Source organism: Corvus moneduloides, chromosome 1 (genome assembly GCF_009650955.1).
Source record: "Corvus moneduloides isolate bCorMon1 chromosome 1, bCorMon1.pri, whole genome shotgun sequence".
In the NCBI taxonomy this organism is placed as follows: domain Eukaryota; kingdom Metazoa; phylum Chordata; class Aves; order Passeriformes; family Corvidae; genus Corvus; species Corvus moneduloides.
Window position 1 is genome coordinate 110,176,641 of NC_045476.1, and position 16,265 is coordinate 110,192,905.

The following is a 16,265-nucleotide window of genomic DNA, read 5'->3' on the forward strand; positions in this document are numbered from 1 at the left end:
TGAGATGGTCAAACATCAGAGAAAAAATGATGATGTGAATATGCCTTCCTAATATGGGAAGGAAGCGCTTAGACAAACCTCCACAGGCTGGGGTACCCCTGGGAAAGGTGAGAAATCCATGTCAGTATGTCTAGTTGTTGGCAGTACAGAGCAAACAAAGCACTTCTGAGAAGGGGGCAGGTTTGGTCAGCAAGAAGCTCCATTCAAAATTAGTAAGGCCGTCATAATGTACACACAAAGCCTGTCATAAAACATCACCTCTACCTAAAATTGGATAAGAAGAAATTATAATTTCATTAAATTACACTGAATCTTTTATAATTATAAGGCAGATCACTTGTACAGTTGTACAAAAATGAGCATGCATTATTAAACAAAATCAACAACATTTTATGGAACAGTTTAAGTGTTAAGCATATTGCCCTCTTCAATTTAAGACAATGAACTGTAGCTGTTGCAAAACCCAATATCTAAGCCAACTCTGCCAGAAAACACTCTAGTTCATGCATTGAATCAAAGTTTATTTAAGCTGTAAATTGGCACAGAAAAGCAATACATTCAGCTACACCTAAAAACAATGTAAGTACACATAAAAGAAGTACACAGATTGGCAAAAGTAATCCACACTCCTTAAAATGTCTTACAGTATTAACTTCAAAACTATGTGAATTATATGCTTTAAGCGGAATGTATTTTCACAGCTGCTGCATCACCTTTGAAATTCCAAGAGCACTTGAAACATACAGAACACTTCAAGGCACCTTTACTAAAACAAACTTAGGGCAGTTTTCTTTCAGTGCACATAAAGTCGGGTTGGGCAGACAAAGAAAACTCATTTACTGCATTTGACAGCTTGAGCACTAATGAATGAGAAATGAGTTCAAGTCAGCAGAACAAAAACTAACGGTGATATTGTAAATCAAGCAAGACAAATTTTGTGAAAAGTTAACTGATGTTTAGGATAGACCTGAGAGGAACAGAGTAAGATCTCCATTAACTCATTCTGCCAGAATAAAAAGTAGCAATGGAACAAAGAAAGAATAATTAACATAGCTCCATGTAATCGATATTCGTATGACGCAATACAGAATTTTTAAATTAGGCCAAAATTTAATTGTTTTTCTTTCCCATCATTTGACATAGCAATAATGGTTGTGGCTGGAAGGGACCTCTGGAGATCATCTGGGCCAAACTCCCAAGTACCATGGCCAGGAAGCTTCTGAGTATCTCCAAGGACAGAGACTCCACAGTCTCCCTGGACTACCTGTGCCACTGCTTGGTCATCCTCAAAGTAGAAAAGAGTTTTCTGATGTTAGAGGAAACGTCCTGTGTTTCAAGGTGTGCCCATTGCCTCTGGTCCTGTCACTGGGCACTAGTGAAAAGAGCCCAGCTCTGTCCTCTTTGCACCCTCCCCTCAGGTATTTTTATACATCAAGATTCTCCCAAGCCTTCACTTTTCCAGGCTGAGTATCCCTAGCTCTCTCAGCCTTTCCTCACAGGAGAGAGATGCTCCAGTCCATCACCTTTGTGGCCCTTCCCTGGACTCTCTCCATTATGCCAGTGTCTCTCCAGATCTGGAGAGAGCACTCCAGCTGAGGTCTCACAGGGCCATTTCTGCAAAGCCACTTTCCCAGCTGGTCAGATCCCTGCACTGCTGCTCAGATGGTTGTTCTTCCCCAGCTGAAGGACTCTGCACTTCTTGTTGAACTTCACAAGGTTCCTGTCAGCCTGTTTGTCCACCTACCAGCTCCCTCAGCACTTTGTGTATGCATTCCACCAGGGCCCAAGGATTCATAAAATCCAGTTTATTTAAGTATTTCTTAACCTGATCATCTTCCACCAGTGGTACTGAAGGAAAGACATCTAAAAATGAGAAATACTGGTGTTCTGTGGCGAGTGAAAACTACCTTGACTATCAGATATAACATATATAGAAAGCACTGAATTACTCAAAATCAAATTTTATAGTACTTTCTGAAAAATGCATAGGTGACACAGCTGACACAAAAGAAAGTGAGTGGAATGTTGTTTATTTCCATAAATTAATTTTAAGACATTAATATTCAGACCTCTGTGAAAAAGATCTGAAGAGAATATATAACATGCATTGCCAATGAACATAAGTAACTCCTTCCTCTTGAAATACCAGAACCGTGACCATTCAAATACCTTCTCCAACTGGAAGAAAAATCCCAACTCTAACAAATCACCTACATTAAAATTATTCACGGTCCATGAAGCATAACAGCTTCGGTTTCATGGATTAATACTTAAACATGGATATGAATGATCATGGATATGAATGATCATGGATGAAGGTGAGAGATTAATAATACCTACAAATAACCATGGCTTTCAGGAAGATATTAATATATTAGAACAGCATTACAGAATCTTTCACTTCTTATTCTACCCTGGCACTTGAGAAATAGTTTTGTTTTATCATCAACCTCCACGTAAAATATAGAATGCAAAACAGGCTTTATTAGAAAGCTGACATATCTCAATGTCCACAATTCCTGAGGGCTGACTCCAGGCTACCACTGTTTACCAGGGGTAACATCAGATTTTATCGTATCTCCCCACGATGAGATGCTGTCAGCATTCATGCTCCTGATGTGTCTATCATAGATTTTTCTTTCTAAAAAACGCTGAGACAATGCCCATTTTTTAATCCTAAAATAGCTCATCTTCCTCTGTCAAAGGGGCAGAGCCTGCATATGGCTACACAGCTTATTAGAGGTGCTTGTGCAGACGCTGGCATGCATGCTTTGCTGGGGGCTGGTGTACGGGAAATGGGAGCTGAAACCTTTTGCCTGCCATTCTGACAGAGAAAAGACAAAAATACAACATACTGACATTTCAAAGCAGACAAAACATTTCCCTACATATTTTTTCTGGATCAAAACTTCTTACTCACCCCAGCTTGTGACTGATATGTTGTTAGTAGCCAAGAAACCACAGTAAAAATGCAGTAAGCATCTATCTCAAGGGTAAAATACAGCCACAGATCATTACCAGGAATTCTGGTAAAGAGAACGTTATCTTATTTATATATTAGACAAAATACAGACTAAATGGAGATTGTCCTGCATTTGATGTTAAATATGGGCACTGGTTTCTTTAGCCTTACAACAACAAAACACCACTACTAATAAGATGGTATAACACAGAATAACTTCATCCAAAGATATTATTGCTGGTAGTTAGCTTAAACTTTAAAATTGAGTGGTCTAGGCCCAATCCAGTCATATATGTCTATTCTTGATATTTTTCCCATTGAAAAGTGCCATTACTAAAGAACTGTCTGGTTACTAACATCAAACGGATGCTTGTAACTTAACCTTAATCTCCATAATATTGTGAATTTCTTATTTGCAATTTAGCTTTACTTGATTACATTGTTATTCTTGCCAAAGACACATTAAGAGCATACTAGAATTAGTAGCTCTTAATTGTAGCAGGAAAAAGTTTTCAAGATCTAATCACAAAGTATTATTCATACCAAAGCACTGCTGAAATAATAAGAACAGTAGAAATATTTCATTGGTGCTAAACTTGAACATTTAAACCATCAAATTATCCCCCCAAAGTCCTGAAGCAACTAATATATATACATGCAATTTTTCAGTACAGACTTAGTTCAGTAAGGGCTATGTTATAAAACTTTCCTGGTGGAGCAACTACTCTCTTTCCTTGCATAAGGTGGGATAACTAAGGAATTTGACATTTACAGACATTCTTAGATTTCCAGAATACTAGCATATTTGATCAACGGAACTAAACAAGTAACTTTTCCCTTTCCTTTTAAACTTGCTTTGTATTTAACTTGCTATAACTTATAAATGGTTTCAGTGATGCTGAAAAGCCCAGATCTGCTGTTTAATATATTCAAATATTCAGCAGCTTAAAATCCATATGCATCCTCATATAAGAAATCTCCCATTGGATACACCTAACTGATCTGCATTGCAACACACAAGATACTCTTCAAACTCTATAGCAGTAATCAGAACACTTGTAATCATCTCAGATGACAGCTGTAGTGACACATAGAAAATCAGTCTTTCCACAGAAGACCTGATCAAAAACTGTTGCCTTGCACTTTTCCCAATGCGCTCCAAGAACTGGGCATCAGAGGCCAGACACCAACATTGAACAGACCACCAAAGAGCTTGTGGTTTTCACTGGTTTCCTTGCAAGCAGTATCCCAACAGTGTAACAAAGTAACTTTAAAAATAAATCAAATTCACAAGTCTCCCAGCAGGGACAAAAGCTCACACAGTTCTTTTAAAAAAAAAAAACCAACAAACCGTTTTAGCTGTCGGACTGCTACACGGTGCCCAACCTCAGCTCCTAACACAGAGCCTGGTCAAAACAGACTTTTATATCAGACATTAGCATTCTCCTACAGACAGGTCTAGCTGACACTGGACTGCCTCCCAAACACACCAACAGCTCACCGCAGTTTCAGGGTGACTTTTCCGTCTCTGGAAGCATAGGCTACAGGTCTCCATTTCCCGAGCCACTGAAAGCGAAGTGCAATCACTTCCTACAGTCACTCAGGTAAACAAACATCCGCTTCAAAGAAGTCGCATTTAGTCAGTCTTGTTGATCAGACAGGACCACAAACTCCACCTCCTCATCAACTTCACATCCCAGTCCTGAGCTGAGCCAACACAGCCACACTTCTCAGGAACAGTCAGCTCACTTCCACAGAAACAGCTGGAGTACCAACTTGAGCTGTAACATAGATCGTGTCTAGTAGATGGCTAGTGGACATTCAAATTAAAAAATAAAACAATTTTTACTTTTTATTTTTTACCACAGTAGTGGGTCTACTATGTTTAGTGGCCTTATTAGCATCATAGTGTTAAACATCATAATGTTAAATTAACATCATATCCCTATGAACTAGAATTACTAGGTTTACTTCACATATGGAGCAGTTACTCCTAAGTATATGATTTTTAAATTCATGGATATCCCTTCTTACAAAAAAAAAAAAAATTAAATATATCTCAGTCGAGCTATTCTAATGTCTTGGAATGTAACACAACATACCTGCTGTAGCTTAAGTACATAATTGTGTACCATTAATGTCCTACCAAACTTTCAAGAACATTATAAACTCATGACCTAGGAGAAGCTTTCTAAAGTCCACACAAAACTAATAAAATTTTGTAAGATGGTATCTGATGAATTTAAAACTATTTTTGCCTACATAATTTTTAGAAGGTTGGTTCAGACTGACATGATTCAGATTCAGCTAGTTTCTAATGATCTAAATACATTCATAGCCACTTGAAGCAAATTCATTTTTCCACCAATCCTATCCTTTAGTTTAGATAGATTTTCTTTTCCCCAGTGCTTACCTTGCTGATATATTTATAGATAGCAATCAGATCCCCTTTCAGTCTTCATTTTGCTAAGATTAACAAGCTAAAGCTATTCTACTTCACTTGTGTTAATAAAGTTGTCTTTGCACCATTCCCATTTGGGTTCATTTTATCTGACTAGGTGTTGCCAGGGATGCATTCAGATGAAGCTTCATCAAAGCTAAAAACCTTGACATTAATACTTCCCTCACTACAAAATTACAGTCCTGTATTCGCCCCATTTCATGACTTGTCACGTTCACAATAAACCCATGATTAAATACTAGTCATTAGTTTTACTTCTTTTTCATCACTTCTAAGAAAACATTGTATTATTAGCACACATCTTTTTTTTTTTTTTTTTGCATTTATCACATCTCCTAACCTTGCATTATTACCAGTGAGCTGTACCAGCACACTCCCACCCACACCAAGGTCATTAATGAAAAATGGAACAGGCCCTCCTGGAAGATGGTGTAAAAACGTACTGAAGACAAGGAGTTAGTTAAGTGACAGCCAACAAGGCTTTAGCATGGGCAAATCATGCCCGACTAATCTAGAGGTCTTCTATGGCGGACATCAATGGACAAGGGAAGAGCTACACATGTCACCTACCTGGACACCTGCACAGCCTTTAATATGGTCCCCCCCAACATTCTTACCCCTAAATTTGCGAGATATGGGTTTGATGCACGGTAGATGGACAAGGAGGGTGGTTGCATCCAAAGAGTTCCAGTCAATGCCTGAATGTTCAAGTGAAAATCAGCCACAAGCGGTGTCCCTCAGGGATGCATCCTGGGACCAGTACTATTCAATGTCTTCTTCAATGACACTGACAGTGGAAGTGACATCACCCTCAGCAAGTTAGCACAGGACACCAAGTGAGCGACGCAGTGGACTCACTGGAGGCAAGGGATGCCATCCACACGGACCTTGACAGGAGCGATGGGTGGGCCCATGGAAATCTCCTGAGGTTCAACAAAGCCAAGTGTCAGGTCCTGCACATGGGTCAGGGCAATCCCCAATATAACAGACAGAGAAGGTCTCAGATCAGACTGCCACACTGTACCTGGGACACTGCATTTTATTCCATGTTCCATCTACCTCCATGTCTTTAATTATTCTTTCCACTAAGGCTTTGCTTCTTATTGAGGCCGGACCAATTTCAGCATTGAAGTGTCAGATTAAGATTTTACTCCTAGTAAGACCACATTTTGAGAAACAAAGGAGAGAAAAATTCTGATTTGACTATCTTTTTTAATTTCAGGCAAACACTTATTTTTCTTTTTTTTTTTTCCTCTTCCATGTTATTAAACACATGAAGTCCTACACCAAGTTAATATTCAGCAAACTATCTTAATTCACAAGACCTCACTCATATAGGAATGAAGTGAAAATATCTATTTTAATTTACATAACCATTTACTTCTAAATACTTTTAAATACTAAAATGAAATACGACATCTACATTGCTAAATAATTTTAAATGCCAGGAAATAACCTTATACAATACAAAACAACACAGAAAGGAAAGAGAAGCTAAGGGCCAAGATAACCATGCCCCAAGTAAAGTCTTACCACCTTAAGAAAAACAAAGTTAGTAAAATTCTAACTTGTGTTTATGCATTTTCATTTTCAACAATACTACATCAGAAATTATCTTAGTAGAGTCGTTTTGCTGATTTTTTTTTTTTTTTAAGAAATTAGCTTACACTCACTTATCAGGTTCATCTGACACCACAAGCCTTGTAAACTGACAACTTCCAAACTGGAAAATGTAATACTTATCTAATTAGTCGGGGTTGGTTTTCCACTTTTAATACAGCAAGTTCTCTTCAGAAATCTTTTCTACTTGAATTCATGGCTCATAAGGGGAGCATGTAAAACCCCCTAATGATGGTCACAAAGACCTGGTTAACAAACATCTCCCAAAGACGAAGTCAGTCAGAAAGTGAAACATTCACAAACCACAGTCAAGTCAAAACAGGAACAATTTATATTTCCACAATGGAAAACTGGTACACGAACTATTCAGACCTATTTACTGATGCAATAAAACAACTCCTCTCAAACCCCTCTAACTTTCTACTTTTCAACCTGGCCTTGAACAACAGTACACTGCTCATGAATAATAAAGAATGTCTTTATAATATTAATAAAAATGTCTTGTGGTGATCTAGAACACTTGCTTACGCTATCAACAAGCAGCATGAGTAGGCACTTTATAGTAATTACAATGCAAAGGTGAAGCTTTTACACCAATAATCATTGTTACACACTAGAAGAACAAGATGTGAGGTTTGGATAGTGTTTCACTGTTTAGTGAAGCAACAGCAGTATTAAGCAAAACCAAGCCCTATAAATTTCAGGTAAAGGACAAAACGTCTAAATCTTCACTGCTGTATACCTCTGTCACCACAGGAAAATATTCCAGTACTAAATCTTAAAACAAATGACGAACTAGTTTTGCCAAAATACAATCAAACACTATAATACACCTGACTTCACAGATCAATATAACTCCCTTTTTACAAGGCAGTTTTAAATGCAGTCTAGCACAGTGGTAGATATGATTGTATAACACAATACCACCTCATAAGCAACACCAGGTAAAAAACATTATCTTCCTTTTTCTTCCTCAACATATTCCCACAAATCATCCTGTGCTTCAATTCTCATTAATACTTAAAATTTAAAGAAAACAAAATACTAACAAATACTACATTTGAGCCATGAAACAATGGATAGAAGCATATGTATAGGAAGTGCAAACAATGACAAGAATCACTCTTGTGATTTAAAAGAAAAAAAAGTCAGACTACATGTTGAATACTGAGTCATTTTATTGCCATCACGCAATTCTCAGCCAGCAAAAATATTAACTTAAATGGAACCATTTCAAAGTATCAGAAAGTCACAACTATATTAGTAATCACTTACAATCAGTTTTTCCCCCCTACACTCCCACTGTTTCGTTTCAAAAATGTTCCTGAATGAAGATACCAGAAAACTGACATCCCAATCACCTTTTTTTTCTCTAACTTATCTTAGAAAATTGGGACATCACAAATTTACTCATACTTTGAAGAAAATGAAAACAGGCATAAAATTTGACATAATCAAGATACACACAAGTAGGGCAGTAAGATCACATTTGAGGACTTCAAACTGCCTACACCAAAAGGCATCCTAGGCCAATTCTGGCAACAGACCTTGAGGGCAGGAGATGCATTTAACATGGAGCTATTTTTGCCTTTAAATTCCACCTTCTCGATTTGCAGCAACACATAGCCTGTGGCTTTCAATGTTACCAATAGCAATGTAATGATTACAAAACAATCTACAGCAATATTTTGTATTATTTAAAAGGTTGTCGAAATCTGCATTTCAGCATAAGTTGCAATACTTGAGTGAAGTGCTCTCTACCTCCCATGAAAAGTCATTTGAACATATACCAGCTGATAGTTGATTTTATACACTGACAATTCTAGACTATGATTCAGATCAACAATCAGAAATTAAACATCCTCTGTTATACTGATCCCTTCTAGTAACTCAACCCATCATAGAAAACGTACTCCACACAGACACATTCCAAATTTTATTTTAGTCTGCTAAAGGAAAAGAGTGCCTCATTATTTTGAGATGTTTACAAAGGTAACATGACTGGACCTCACCCACCTGTAAGCAAGAACTTCAATAAAGGGTATAAATTTAGAATATTCAGACATTTTTGTAATTTCTTATTGCTAGTCAGACACATCTGAATCGCACGAAATTCAAATTCTGAACACTGTCTACTAATCTTCCAAAGCTCATCAAATCCACTAGTGTTGATTTTCAATTAGGTGTTACAGAAGCATGTCTTATGACTGATTTAAACATTTGGCGAAGGTTTCTAAAGTTTTTTTAAACAAAGGACCATCATCAAAGACCAACTTAAATACATGTTACATAAAATTGCAGAACTGGCTTCTTTGGTTTAAGGAAGAAGGAGTTTCCATAAAAGTGCTACAAATTTTCAAACTTAAAACTTCAAATGCTGCTATTAAACTACATGACTGCTTACAAAAAAAAGTATTAAAAAGCGCATTTACTCACAGGGAACCAACTCCAAATTCCCATAATGTTCACTAAACTAGAGCTGCTGATAACAATTACATGTATGAGTCACATGAAGAAGACACCAGTAAGAAGCAGATGTTCTACCTTCCAGATGGGTTGCTTTTAACTGTCTTGTGTTTCAAGTCTTCCTATCCAGTCCTAAATAAACTCCAACAACTTCAGATTTGAGAAGTTAAACAAAATACATTGGAATACAAAAGAAAGCCAACCTACAGGAGCAAAATGGCTGAAGAACCTGGGTACAAGAACCATGAGGCAGATTCTCAGTGCTCCATACTGAGCGTCTGAAAGTGGTATTACATAGTTTATCAACTGCCTCTTGGTTTCATCACGTTTAAGTACAGTGTTTCCCTCTGTCACATTTGTACAATACTATGAAAAATACTTATTTATATTGTGGTTTTTCTTAGATATTCCTGATAGTTTCAGAATCCAAAGAAACCTAACTACCACAGGGGGACAGAGGGAATTAACCACAACCCAAACACTATTAATGATTGAAATTTCTAGGACTATAAAGCACTATAAAAAAAGGATTGCAATCTTGGACACCAAGGGAAATATGTAATGTGTTAACCACCATAGGACATGTTCTTTAGAACTCCCCTTGAATCGTGCTGAATAAAATTCAAGGATAAATGTATTACAGACCTTATTTTTGCTGACAGAGTAAATTAGGTTATATTAATTTTAAAAAGCAGTTTCATCAGGCAATGATGAATTTAAAGTCTTGTTAACAACTCCTTAAGATAAGTACAGCGTGTCTTTTAATTGAAATAGTTGTTTGTATAGGGGCACACTATCACATTTCACTGTTATCCTAAAGGTCAGCAAATCCATTACAACTTCCTGAGGCAAGAAAACCAACAAAATTATTTGTTCTGTTCAAATCTTTAGACTTAAACTGGATCTCTGTTACATATGCACCAACAGTATTAAGTCAATAATAATAATGGATAATTGTACCAATAAAATAACTTTGAATAACCTGCTGCACTGAAAAAATATATACTTTTATTCACTTAACAAAGTTTTATGCTTTTCCTACACTATGCTACATTTACTCTGAGTCATATATTTGCTTTCTTACTGACCAATTACTTTTTAAAAGGTGACACTCAGAATTCCCTACTGCCAATATTATATTCTTCAACAAGGTACTTTAGAACTGGGTTAGTTTGTGGCCCACAAACCTTTTTAAACACCTCTAAATAATAAGCAGTTAGAAAATATTTATTGAGAGTGCACTCGATGCTCTCTCAATTGATAGCACTTTCTATAGTGTATTACTGCAATAATACAGTAATAGAGAGTGCTGCAGTCTCATTATGCTTCATATTTTGTTTTTGCTTAGTCTGCTCTACAGACATTTTCCTAATATATGCATTAGCCTGAAACCAAAGTTTATGCCTAAAGAATACACATTTCATGCTCTCAGTGCATAAACACACAGCACAATAAAGATCACTGACTGACAACAGCTTCACACAGACAGAATTTCTATTATAGTATTTATTCTATCAACACACTCTTTCACAGCACACCAATACGGCTTAGTTCCAGCTCAAAGACAGCTCAACATTTGCAGGCTTTGAATTAGACACAGTAATTTTTTTAATTTAAAAAAAATTAAAATCATGCATTTTCCTCCAACCTGTTCTTGCAGTAAGAATACAGCATACTGAAATATGAGTGGCAGCATTTTAACAACACAAAACCCAAGTGAAAATGACAAGTTCCTGCTATGGTTTTGACTCTGTGTATGAAAGTGCAATTTAAAAAAAAAAGCTATCAAGAAATTAATATGCAAGGTTAGACAGATTTTGGGGTTTAATTGATTTGATAGACCAAATAAAACAAGTATAGTTTGCTAATTTATCTAAATGCTAGGCCAGACCAAAGATATTTTGGGGGAATACAGTGTTCTTTTCTAATACAAACATTCATTTGTTCTAGTTGTCCATTTGAAGATTTTTACAACATCATAAATTCCACTCTGTCCTCTAAAACAATGAAAAATGAGCCTACTAAAAGTGGAAAACAGAAGCATGCACAGGATTAGGCACGTACATGTGCTGACAACAGTCAGCAAAAATGTAACTTCACATAATATTAACTGTTTTTTTTTTTTTTTTTTAAATCTAATACTGATGATTCTAAATCCAAAAGGTTCTGAGATTTTTCTCAATGCCCCTTACAGCTACAAGATATCATCACGGGGTACTACCAAAACCTACATGTTCTGTCACGCTTTTCTTTATGCCCTTGCCTTTCAACGATCACCCATTTTTGACAGAGCCCTCCCTTTCACATCTCACTGATGAGGAGAGAAAACAACAGATACACACGATACCAGCACTAGCTGGGACCTATTTTGACAGCAGCACGTCAGCGGTCACAGCCATGCGGTCGGCACGCAACACACAGGACACATAAAACTTCCGAAACGCACACATTCCTTTTCCCTCATTCCCAGGGAAGACGCGAGCTCCCTGTTTACGTTCCGATAGCCTGCCTGAGACATGACAGCTTTGGGAAAAGGGCGGGGAGCCCTTTGCCGGGCTGGGACGCACCGGGACGAGGGCGCGGGTGCCTGGCAGAGATGGTGCAGAGCCGCACCAGCCCCGCGGGGACACCGGGGCCTCAACACGCCTGAAAGGAAAAGTGGGACAAGGCCAGACGTGAGGGCAGCCTCGTGAAGCCTGGAACCCCGCAAGGCTTCCACCGCCCGCTCCAGGGCCTCTCCTGCCCGCTGCTGCCAGAGGGAGCCCGCACCGCCAGCGACCGGAGAGCGATACCCGTGTCCCCGGGCGCCGCTGCTTCGGGGCCGGGCCTACGAGCGCAGCGGTGACACGGCGGGGCGGGCGGGGGCAGGGAGGGGGCGGCCGATCCCACCCGGCACCGCGGATCCCCGCGGGATCCCAAGATGGCGGCGGCCGATCCCGCTCGCCGGCTCGGCGGCGCCCCCCATCCCCCGGCGGGCGGGCAGCGCCCGGCACCGCGGCCCGCCCGCGGGAGGCAGCGGGGAACGCGGCGCCCGGAGGCGGCCCGGCGCCCAGGCGGAACGGGACACCCCACCGCTGCCGCCCCGCTCCCCGCGGCCACGCCGGGTTCCCCCCTCCTCACCTTTGAATTTGAGGTCGGTGGGCGGATCGAGCACCAGGATCTGCTCGTGCTTCGCCAGAGCCCCGGCGGCCGCCATCTCGCTCGCTCGCTCGCTCCGGCGGGAGGAGGGGCAGAGGGGAGGGCGGAGGAGGCGGAGGAGAAGGCGGAGGAGAAGGAGGAGGGGGCCGGCGGTGCCGCCGCTCCCTCACGGAGGGCGGGCGGTGTCTCGGCGCGGCTCTGCGGGCGCTGCCGGCGGGGCGCGGGCCGAGGGCGGGCGCTACCGCTGCTACTGCGCGCCCCCGAGCGCGGCCCCGCGCCCTCCCCGCCCCCTCCCCGCCCCGGCAGCACCGCCCCCTGTGCGCGCGGGCACGCCGCGGCGGCGCGCGCCCCCCCCCCCCGCCGCCTTCCTTGTGCGCATGCGCCCGCGCACCGCGGGGTCGTCCCACAACCACAGAGACACGCAGACAGCCGCGGGCACGGAAACACACGGACACCCTTTCGTGCCGCGCTGGCGGCTGCAGCGAGTCAGAATCCCAGAGTCAGTTGGGTTGGAAAAGAGCTCCGAGATCACCGAGTCCAACCTATGACCGGACACCATCCTGTAAGGTAGAGCACGGCACTCAGTGCCAGGTCCAGTCTTTCTTTAAACACCTCCAGGGACCGTGACTCCACCACCTCCCTAGGCATCACATTCCAATACCTAGTCACACTTTCTGTGAAGAAATTAGTCCTAATGTCCAACCTAAACCTCTCCTGGCGGTAGTTTAGATACTGTACTCTCATCCTATTGCTAATGAGAGAAGAGTCCGACCCCCAGCTGGCCACACCCTCCTTTCGGGCAGTTGTAGAGAGCGATAAGGTCACCCCTGAGCCGCCTCTTCTCCAGGCTAAACACCCTCAGCTTCCTCAGCCGCGTGTCCTCACAGGACGTGTGCTCCAGACCCTTCATCAGCATCGTTGTGTTTCTCTGGACACGCTACAGCACCTGCGTGTCTTTCCTGAATTGAGGGGTCCAGAATTACAGTACTCAAGTGCAGTCTCACCAGTATATAGAGGGAAAATCACTGCCCTGGTCCTGCTGGCCACATTACGCCTGATAAAGGCCAGGATGCCATTGACCTTCTTGGCCACCCGGACACGCGCTGGTTCATGTTCAGCTGCTGTTGACCAACACCCTCAGACCCTTTTCTGCTGAGCACCTTTCCAGCCCGTCTTCCCCCAGCCTGTAGCGCTGCAGGGGTTGGTGTGACCCAGTTGCAGGACCCGGCACTTGTATTGTTGAACCTCCCACCATTGGTCGCGGCTGACCGATCCAGCCTGTCTTCCCCCGCGCTGCGGCTCGGCCCGGTCCGGCCCCCACAAGCACCGGCGGCTGGAGCGGAGCGGGGAGAAGCAGCACCCCCGCTGCCCGCCTTCCCAAGCGCACACACGGTTCGGGCGGGAGTGGGAAGGGCGCCGCTGGCTCCTCGCTTTGGACAGTCGCGCCGCGCCGGGGGAACTACAGTTCCCATCATGCCACGCGGCGGGCGCGGAGCCTGCCGGGACTTGTAGTCCTGGGGAGGACACATGTGGGCGCCCTTCTTTGGGGCCTCAGGGGCAGTGGATTGACTGGCCTTTCCCTCGAAACTGGAGAAGGGAAAGCAAGCCTGGGTGGTGGGTCCCAGGGACGCTGGTGGCTCTGACACGGGTCAGCTGCTCCCATGTACCCTCGTTGGGATGGCTGTGGTCCAGTCCAAAGCGACCCAGGCACTGATATGGATGGACCTGACCCTCTAGCTTTGAAAACAGCCAAAAACACTAATGTAGGAAAATTGTCGTTACATGAAGCCTTAGGAGTATTAACAGAAACTAAATGGGCCTGTTTAGTCTAGAGAAGACTGAGAGGGGATCTAAGTATCTCAAAGGTGGGTGTCAAGAGGATGATGCCAGACTTTTTACAGTGGTGCCCAGTGACAAGACAAGGAGCAGTGGCCATAAACTGAAACACAAAAAGTTCCATCTCAACATGAAGAAGAACTTTATGTTAAGGGTTGGACAGCATTGGAACAGGCTGCTGAGGGGGGTTATGGAGTCTCTCTTTCTGGAGTCATTCAAAACCCACCTGGATGTGTTCCTGTGTCACCTGCTCTAGGTGACCCTGCATTGGGAGGGGGGACCCGATGACCTCCAGAGGTCCCTTCCGACTCTAAAATTCTGTAATTCTGTGAAAAGTTGAGAGAGATTGAGCTCTTGCAAAACCTGAATGAAAAATAAGAGCCATTATTTATTAGTAGGCAGGAACATGAGTAGTTTGCCATCCTCCTTGCTAACACTTTTTGTCAGATACAGTGTTGTCACAGTGGTCTTTTTCATTAGTACCATACTTTCAAGCAGATGGTGTATCCTGGGGTATTAGAATACACCAGTAACAAACAAACAAGAAAAAACAGTAAGACAGCCAAATCCACCCAAACCTTGATGATTTCTGTGTCCTAAATCTGCTTCTGAGGAATATGTGAGTTTGTATTCATGCAAGGTTGGAGTACAGGTGATGGAAATTAAGTCAGAAAGATTAACACATTCTTTCACTCTTGCAAAATCTGGTGTAGCTATGCTAAGGACATGTGTAGGGACATAACAAACCAATTGGAAAATATGTCCTGATAATAAATACATTGAGAGGACTTTAATGGTTTGCATTCAAAATCAGCTCTTCATAGTAATACTTATGGATCACATAATTTCTTTGGTGAATACCTCTAGTTCAGCTGAGCCATGAAGGAAGGGCTGTGGGGCCACTGGGCTGGGGGGACCCTCTGAGTAATTTAGGTTCAGGTTCTGCCTTGGCTCTGGCAGAGCCTCCACCCTCCATTTCAGCTGCCTGCCCCTCTTCCAGGCCTGCCACCATAATTCCTGTCTACTTAGGGCTTTTCTCCACACCACTCTTGTCAACACCTGTATCCATGTGGCTTTTAGTACCATCACTGACTGAAGAACAAACAAGTAAAAAGTGCTCTAGAAAAGCACCTTGGAGCAGTTTTACCTGACTGGAATTGGCTTCAATAGGTGGAGTTACATGGTCTATGTGTGAAAATGTCACTGGAGCTCTGCAACTACTCTGGCTGCAGGTTTTTTTTGGACTTACTTTATGATGCACATAAAACAGCATCTTAAATGACATCTTTTATTTACAGTACAATATTTAAAGTTGTTATCTGGTGGTCTGCTGGACTTTGTTAACAAAACCAATGTTCCACTCTGTTTATGCATTCTTACCCCTGGGATCTGGAAGATAAACTGGAAAACAGAGGTTTTTCTTCTTCTGTGTTAACACAGAAGAAGAATGTTAACTCTGTTATCTTCACTCTTTCTCTGTTTCTGTTCATGAATCAAGCAAAGATTAAGCCATAGTGCACACTTCTCAGAAACAGTAATTCAGCTCCAGAATTGCCTGCTGCTTATGTACCAGAAGAACTGGGTTTCAGCTTGCAAAAAATCAAGACATGGGAAATGGCTGCAAAATGCTGAATGCCACAAAAGTTCCTGTCTTTTCTCCTTTTCATGGGGTTAAAACATAACAGTAAAGAGTACAAATGCAAAAGAATATTCTTCTGTGCAGATTTAGAAGACAGAAGTATCTCTGTTGTCTAATTCTTCTACATACCTCTTGTTTAAGAA

The 16,265-nt window shown here is 41.9% G+C and overlaps 1 protein-coding gene across 1 annotated transcript in view; it reads right to left on the reverse strand.

Moving 5' to 3' along the window:
- VAPA (VAMP associated protein A) overlaps nucleotides 1-12,870 on the reverse strand; it is a 28,529-nt gene extending 15,659 nt beyond the window's left edge. The window contains exon 1 of the mRNA XM_032121887.1: nucleotides 12,630-12,870. Coding sequence (XP_031977778.1) covers nucleotides 12,630-12,705 — 76 coding nt within the window. The 5' untranslated portion in view covers nucleotides 12,706-12,870. The remainder of the gene's footprint in view (nucleotides 1-12,629) is intronic.
- Nucleotides 12,871-16,265: the final 3,395 nt, after the last annotated feature.